The sequence below is a fragment of the Neltuma alba genome, unplaced genomic scaffold (genome assembly GCF_004799145.2).
Source record: "Neltuma alba isolate B1F8T4 unplaced genomic scaffold, ASM479914v2 tig00001944_pilon, whole genome shotgun sequence".
In the NCBI taxonomy this organism is placed as follows: domain Eukaryota; kingdom Viridiplantae; phylum Streptophyta; class Magnoliopsida; order Fabales; family Fabaceae; genus Neltuma; species Neltuma alba.
In genome coordinates, this window is record NW_021632680.1 from 879 (window position 1) to 9,382 (window position 8,504).

The 8,504-nt window shown below is 38.2% G+C and overlaps 2 protein-coding genes across 2 annotated transcripts; one reads left to right on the forward strand and one right to left on the reverse strand.

Annotated features, from left to right (window-relative positions):
- The first annotated feature begins 468 nt into the window (after positions 1 to 468).
- Positions 469 to 2,633, forward strand: LOC114714426 (upstream activation factor subunit spp27). Its single transcript, XM_028899175.1, has 2 exons — positions 469 to 843; positions 2,167 to 2,633. Exons 1-2 carry the CDS (start codon positions 601 to 603, stop codon positions 2,290 to 2,292), a joined length of 369 nt encoding a protein of 122 aa, XP_028755008.1. The 5' UTR covers positions 469 to 600; the 3' UTR covers positions 2,293 to 2,633.
- A 627-nt stretch (positions 2,634 to 3,260) lies between these two features.
- LOC114714444 (uncharacterized zinc finger CCHC domain-containing protein At4g19190) lies at positions 3,261 to 8,157 on the reverse strand. The gene is made up of 7 exons (XM_028899192.1): positions 7,852 to 8,157; positions 7,567 to 7,629; positions 7,313 to 7,467; positions 7,032 to 7,157; positions 5,943 to 6,144; positions 4,776 to 4,890; positions 3,261 to 4,693 (listed from the first exon to the last, which is right to left on the reverse strand). Exons 1-7 carry the CDS (start codon positions 8,068 to 8,070, stop codon positions 3,756 to 3,758), a joined length of 1,818 nt encoding a protein of 605 aa, XP_028755025.1. The 5' UTR covers positions 8,071 to 8,157; the 3' UTR covers positions 3,261 to 3,755.
- Positions 8,158 to 8,504: the final 347 nt, after the last annotated feature.

Below are 8,504 nucleotides of genomic sequence, written 5' to 3' on the forward strand. Positions count from 1 at the left end.
AATTAATAAATAATTAATATGCGTATATATGTTTATAAGATATAAGGTTAAATATGTTAAAAAAAAATAATTGAGAAATGTTAAAGTCATATTATTATTGAGATATACTCTGTCAGGCACAATCATACTCTCCAATTTGAGTCAGAAGCAAAATAGATTCACTTCTCTTGAAACCATGGTTTTGGGTTCCAAAAGCATGGTTTTGACCCAAACCATGATTTCAGATTATTGGCTCAAAATTTATACTATTTAGATGACATCCCACCTAAATTATAATTTTACCTCCCAAACCATAGTTTTGGAGGCCATCCAAACGGGCTTTTGGTTTCATCCGAACACATTCTTTTGACTCGTGGCGCACCAACTCTCCATGACTGGGATTAGAAGAACGAAGCATTGAAACGACGTAGTTTCAAAGTTAAGGAGGAGCCGCGGAGGAAACAGGTAAAGGAGAGAAGGCCCAATGCGAACCGTACCTCGGGGAGCCAAAACGCCAAAAGCCTCGCTGCGCTCGCGCGTCCCTCTGTTGTGGGTTCCTGTGCTCTGCTAGGGTTTTTAGAAATCGAGAGAAGGGGTTCAACAAGCGTTTCGCCGGTAAGTATGGCGGCGACCAGGGTTTTCGGAGCATGTAGTAGAGCACTGATGGCGGCAGCGGCGAAGGGGGCTGCGTCTGGTGTTAAGACTGCTGCGAAGACGGCCGCACCGAAAAGTCGAGGCAGCACCGCCTTACAGAAGATGATCCCTGTCTCGCCGCAGCTTGGCAAATTTCTCGGTGCCTCTGAATCTTCACGCGCTGGTGCCGTCAAGAAAGTGTGGGATCACATCAAACTCCACAACCTTCAGGTCTTCATTCTTTCCCGTTTCTGTGGATCAATGCTGCACTATATTTATATTTAAAAGTTTGTTCCCCCTATCTACTTCTATTATCCCAGAAATCAGTAGAACCATTGGGAATACATACGCAAATGTTTTACATTAGGTTCCTTTCTGAATGTTTTAAGGATTTCAGAGCTTTTCGTTCTCTGGTCCTCCTTCTGAAGGACTTGGTCTCTGAATCTTCAGAAAAGCTTCTGCGTTATTTCTCCGCTTTGTGAGAATTTTCTGTTTGCAAGTTGAGCACGTGCTCTGGACTTTATTCCAACACTTCCTTTCCAATATGTTATGGAATCTGTTTATTTTTCCCAATGGAGTCAGTCCATTTATTTTTCTGTTTTTTGACTGCATTGCTTGTCTCAGGCACGATGCAGCCGTAGCGGCTACATATAATGTATCTTAGCGTGAATTTGTTAGCTCTCATGCCAGTATCAAATTCTTATGCTGTAAAATTACTACATATTTTTTAGCGAATAAATGACTTATTCCACGGGATTAATACCGATAGCCTATGATCTTGAATGCATAAATTTGCCTGCTAATCTCTTGCATGCTCTTGCTACTATTGAGTTAGCAGTGGTAAACATAACGCGGAATATGAATAACCAACGCATAATAGCTTGTATAAACTGTTTCACCTAATGCCTATTTCTCAGTTGTTTGCATTAGAGAATTTTTAAGCTACTTGTTACTTGAACTCTTCTTCCCCATAAACCGCACGATATAGGCATAGTAATGGTTGTATTTTTGAAGTTGGTTAGCGAAATTTACTTGGACCGGGAAATTCAGATAAGTTTGTGGCTTATATATTTTTTAGGGAAAATCTCAAAAAAATGACTATTGAATTTCAGAAGTCCAGATGGGGAATTACTGCAAAAATGTTGTCATTTACTTTTTGAATGTAGTCATTTTAGCAATTACTAATTTGGAATTTTGAAATTCAAGAATCACTATTTTGGTATTTTTCCTATTTTTTATTTGTATTTTCTAGGCTAAGTTGGTTTTAAAATGGAAGTCATGACATAAAAGTATTAGATGTATTTTGGAGCATCTGTCTTTCATCTTTAGCCATGAAATGTATGAAGTATGTTTTGTTGATTCTTTGTTTACCCAGTGGGGTTGCATCTGCTAAGGGTGAGTGGAAGCTTCAATCATTCTTAGTTGTAGAAGTAAAAATAATGTCCTCTTTAGATTATCGATTTTTTTACCCCCTTTGTCCTCCATCGTTGTTTCCTTTCAATCGTTCGCTCTGTCATTTCTCTACAATGGGATGACTAAGCTATTCTTTCGCAGAATCCTACGAACAAGAGGGAAATTGTTTGCGATGAGAAGTTGAAGACCATTTTCAATGGGAAAGATAGAATTTCTTTCACAGAGATTGCCAGATATCTGTCTAACCATTTTGTGAAGTCGAGCTAAAGCTCTTCTTTGTAGGGCACTTAGTGAAGATTTCTGTATTGATTAGCGCAGTTTTACTGTCTTGTTTTTAGCTGGTTCCTTTCGGGCTTTTGTGCTTCAAAATGCATCCTTTATAAACCCAGTTTGATCAGTTATCAAGGAAACCTGGAAATCTGTAATATGCATGACATGTTGGTTTGAACGCGCTCGTGCGTTGTCTGGTATTTGTGGGCTTATATAAGCTGTTTATCAAGGTGCCCTTTGCTGAACTTCAATATTAGCAGGATTATATGTCAGATGAAGCTTCTGCTTTTCCCATTTTATATATGAAACATTTTCACTCAAGGTACAATTATTTAGATAGTTAAGATCCCAAATTTTTATTAATTTCGTCCTTTAATACCACTTATTAATTATTTATTTATTTCGAACGAGTAGCAAACGATTTTGATATTCTTCTATGAGCATTTTAAATAAAAAGATATTAATATTAGTTAGATATATATATTTATGGTTTTTTGGTTTAGATGGAGAGAGAAAGGGTGTGGTATCGTTAGCGTTTGGTTTTTCCGTTGAAGCACAAGTGTATGACTCAGGTAGTAAGAAGAGGGTAAAAAATTTATTAAAAAATTAGTTAGGCATTTAATTTAGTTTTAAATCTCAATTTATTTTATTTTTTATCTTTATTTATTTTTAAATTAGCCCCTAAGATGGTGATCCATATTAAAAATTTTATAATAAAATGATTTTAATGCATATGGTTAATCAAAATATTTTGAAAAATATTATACTATTTATTATAAATAATTAATTTAATTTTTTTAATATTTATAAATTAATTATCAAATTTATATTAAAAATCAGAAGTGGTACCATCTTAATAGTAAAATTGGTGGCAAAAGTAAAATAAGAATACATACGAAATTTTTGCGTGAGTATGGAAGTTTCATTTGTTTTAATGTGTCTTTAACCAATCCATCCACTTAAGATACTGGCAAACCAGATATTTGGCATATTTTAATTAGAGAACGTCGCAGTGAAGATATAAAACACTTCATCCAGTCTAATCCATATAAATAACCCAATAAAATTATAGAAAATGAACTACGAAAACTTGAGCAGCAGAACCGTTGGAACTTTATCTGAATTTGTTAAACTTGCTCAACCATATCAATAGTGCACAGAACAGAGCCAACCCTTCCCTTTCAATACAGCAGAACAATCATTCTGGACCAGACAGGCAACCATGATGATGGTTTCGGAGACAGTGTTTAATACCTTAAGACATGCACAGGATCAACCTCTTCATGAGTGTTAATATGATGCGTCCACTTTCATTTCGCAGGATACTAAATTACTAACGGTAGCTGCCAAGGACGTTGATTAGCCCCCGTGGCTGCTGCTTTACACTCTTAAGATGCCTTTGATGATCAGAATCATCAGATGAAATGTTCGTTCCTGCTCTTCTTTTTGTTTTTCACGCCTCAACTCCTGCCCTTTCGGCTTCTATGATAGCTATCAGAACCAGAATCCTCAGTCTCAGATGAATAGGAATGCCCTTTCTTACTGTTTTTGCTCCTATAACGCTTGGAATGCTTTTGGTTGGCCTTTCTCCTTTGATCATCCCTGTCTCTACCAAAATCTCCAGATGTATAAGAATGCTCATCTCTGCTCTTGTAATATCTATGTCTGTGATGCTTCTGAGAGTCGCAATTGGCTGTTGAAGTATGCTTGGTCTTATCCCTGTGCTGTCTTCCATGGTCAGAATCATCAGATGAATAAGAATGCCCATTTCTGCTCTTGTGCTTTCCATGATACCCATCAGGCCCAGAATCATCCTCAGACGAATAAGGATGTCTTTTTCTGCTCATTTTACTCCTATGATGTCCAGTAGGGTCAGGCCTCATAGTTGAATATGAATGCTTTCGTTTAGTCTTTCTACTCAGATCATCACTGTTACGGTCAGACTCTTCAGAATACGTGTGCTTATTTCCCTGCTTGTGATTTCCATGGTACCCACGAGGATCAAAATCCTCAGATGAAAAACAATGCCTTTGCCTGCTGTTCTTACTCCTATGCCCGTGATAGTCCAAATCTTTGGACGACTCCTTTTGTCTGATTTTTCTTCTTCGATCATCCCTATCACTATCCGAATCTTCTGATGAACAAGATTGCTGGTGCCTGCTATTTTCTTGATCCTTTTCAAAGTCCAAAGCGTCTGATGAACTTGACTCTGAATGATTTTGCTTCCTTTTGTTCACCTTACGTTTTTTCTTCTTTGACCTCCTATCTCCCTCTGAAAAACTATCATTTTCTGAATGTACTGATTGTCGTTTTTTGTGCTTGTTCTTTTTTGATTTCTTTTTGGGCTTCTTAGAGAAGGCTGTTAACAACTCAGGGATATCTCCGCCACCAAGAAAACCTGCAACATAGATGGTGATTATTGCATGTAAAGGATAAACATGAATGCTCTCTAGAATATGTTATACATAAAATACCGATACCTCCATACTCGTCAAATATTTCCTCAGCAACTATCTGTTGGTTAGGATCATCTGGATTGAATCCCCCCCGAGGGGGACTGATTCCCGGTTTCTGCTTCAGCTCCCACTTTAAATGCTGCAGTTGTATCATACACGAGAAAAGACACATTAGTGCACCTTAAAGGGAAAATTCATACACATCTCATTGCATCTTGATTATCACAGGACAAAAGCAACAAACTGTAACAGTGATCAACAACCAACCATGCTGTTGAAAGAGAAGGTGGGGAAAGGGTAAATATTTTTGGATAATCATAATCCTAAGGCGAGATAAATGACCCAAAAAAAGTTACCATTTGCACTATCATTCTGACTCCAAATTTTCTTCTCTTGCTCTTTTAGTTTGTGTTTAGATGGAGAATAATGAAGCAGAGAGGGGAAAGGAGGGTTGCATTTAGACTTCCCCTAAGTTGGAAAGGTTTTCTATCAAGTGGGGAGGAAAATGGGGGATTTTCAATGGACCCCTTGACGTTCATATTTCTGTCATCTAAGTTCCCCAGGAGACAGGAAAAATTAAATAATTACTATTTTCCCTAACCTACACCTCTCTAGTTTTTCACTCTCTCTCAGACAAATCCAGTGCAGGAATAATTTTTATTTAATGCTGTTAATTAAATTTTCATTCCAGACTATAGGATCTATGAATAGTAATCGTTAAGGTGAATTATACAATAAATAATAGGAAATGTAAATACGATGTATGCTGAGAAGTCAGATAGAGGTGGAAAGACTTTAAAAAACAAATGGTTCCAAGCGATTTTAGGACTCTGAGCAAATGCAAACATAACAGAAGGGTGTGATTGAGGGAAGTTATTTCACAATAAGATGAATAATCAGTCATATGTTTTCAAAAGGACCACATGCCAATAAAATTTCTGCGAGCTGACAAAAATATGTAGCAGCAGCAAGGGTGAAAAATGAATCAGGGTAGAGTATATTTATTCTTCAATCAAAGAATATAGGTATAAAAGATATCAATCAACAGGTGAGCAGAAATGAACAATATATGTCAAAACATCAAAGCGAGGTGCTAGCAAAATGTTGATTATACCAAACTCCACTGATGCTCAAGGGCATAAGACGTTGTTATGTTTCCCAAACAAAATTTCAATATTAAGTAAAACTGACCTCACTGGGATCTGTGTGGGCAAGGATAGCATTCAAAGGGTCATCCCTTTTCAACCTATTCTCTTCATTAGGCATTATAGCATCCTTCAATGGGCACTCACGATCGCCACTTTGGTGACCATAATTCCCACACCTTAAACACCTCACATTACGGACTTCAACACCAAAAGGTTTCACCCTGCCAGCAACTCCTGTGTCCATCCTGAAAAAACCCAATTACTAAAAATAAGATTAAAGACAGGTTCAAAGCAATCTATATTATCTTCATAGAAATAAATAGAATAATAAAAATTCAAGCATGTTATATAAACTGTCATGCTAGAATGAAGTTTGTTGTATGAGTAAACGTAGCAATCTGACAGCCTACTGCCAATCCATTAATTACATGGTAGGAGAACAACCACGCCTATACTGCATCAGATTTCTATTTGATGTCCCACTACCTTTCCATGGTGTAATGATCAAGGAGAATGACCCCTCCAATTTAACCCACAAGTCAAAAATATTCCAAGGGGTTTAGTAATGCAATTACAGCATTGCAGATTGAACATCCTCCTGCAGATCTAGCGCCTCCCGTGAGTTCAAATCAGAAATTGATGTTACTCTCATAAGGTTGAGGCCCACCATATCACCATATATGCGTTTGATAATCTTAGAACCACAAGTTGCACTTTTTCAATCTATAGCATTCAACATGATAGCCAGCCAATTATCCCAAGAACGGTTATTCAGTTTCCCCATGTAATCTGTTTCTTCGTTTTTTTTTTTTTAAATAAACAACGTACAGCATCAGCAATAACTTCCTAGTGCAGCTCTAAAATCAATGTGGTCACAATTAGGACACAATAATAAATTCCTACTGTCAGTGTGAAACTCAGCTTCCACGTACAACTGCAGTTCAGATAAATTGATAGATTATCCATCATTAGCATTTCATATGTTCTTCACACCAAATGTTGGCTAAAATATTATGGAATTAAAAGGTTGAAATAAGACATCATTTGGGATATGCGTGGATTGGCTTTCAAAAATGAGCAAACAGAAGAATGTTATTCCCCGTTGAGTTACAATGGCAGTTCTCTAACATACCGTGGAGCATTTTTTAGAATTTCGAATTCTTCTTCAGTTGGTAGAGGACGCCCAAACACATCCTTTGGCCTTGGTTTCTTCTTTTCTCCACTCAATTGGTCCTTACCACGTGAGGTTTCAGGTAGCCTGCAAGGCAAGCACGTTATGGGTTAATGGACTCCCGGTCCCCACAAAATAACGCCAGAGGGTCGACCTCATTGTAAGGTGACTCCTAGGAGTAACCACATAATTGGAAAAATAGCAACCAAAAACAGATAAGAACAATACAAAGTGATAATTACATGGAAGAGGATGTTCCCTGAGCATTTGGATCTTGTGGCGGCTGATTCAGGTCCTCTCTTCTCTTCTCTTCAGCCATCTCCGCCGCTTTAGCACTTTCAGCATTGTACCCCGGAGGCCGAACATACATGAAGCTAACAGCTTGCATGATTTCCATCTACACGTTACAGATTACAATTAACTTTAAAATCAAACAATTTATCCTCGCAGGAAAAAAAAACAAGTGATTAACTATGAGGTAGCTAACAAGACGAACCTTTTCTTTCTCCTTCTTGGAGATGAGAGCAGTCTGGTTAAAGAACTCCTGCTCTTGGGCATACTATAAAGAAAGAGCACAAAAACAGAGATGCAAAAAACTAAGAATCAGGAATAGATATGATAATTATGAATCATCAATATCAATAATCAATAATTTAAAAAAAAAAATGAAAGTATGAAACTGAATTGGGTCTCGTATATCCGAGACGCCTCCAATTACATCGAAACACACAATTTTTCCGGGTCTGATGGAAAAAGCAAATGGAATGGAGAAGGGACTTGCCTCACGAGCGACCTCCTCGGCGCGGCGTTGTTTGTGGGCGTGAGTCTGCTCTGCAATCCACTTACGGCGTTGATTAGGGTAGGAAAGGGGGTGCCATGGCTTCTGGTTGAGATAAGAATGGCTCCAAGCAGTGCCGGCCTTGGTCTTGTAGTCTACCTCTCCGCCCTTGTCGGAGAACCTCTTGCTCAGCCTTATACCACCTCCTTCCTCGCCGTCCATTCCCTTCTGAACGGACTTGCCTAGCTTCGAACTCGCTCCCGAAAAATGATCCTTTCGTTGTAGCACAGTCCTCCCGGAGTCACCGACCACAGAGCCGCCAGATCAGGTCAGGCCACGGGTGTCCGAGACACGCCGCGTCGTTCACCTGGTTTTATTTTATTTTTAATTTTTTAATGTCCTATTTATTTAACAACGGGCCAATCGCTTATGGGCTAGACCCAATCTCATCTTTGCTTGTTTTGCGGATTGGGTCATTCAATCAAGGCAGGCCATTAGCCCATTCTGGCTCAATGATGGGGTATCGCCACAAAAAATGTTTGGACAAAAATCTTGGTCGTTATTGTCAACGTGTTATCAAAAATACCTGCAACCGAAGAAAAAAGAAGAAGAAAAGAAAACAACTTTTCTTTTTCACAGAGAAGGGGACAAATCAT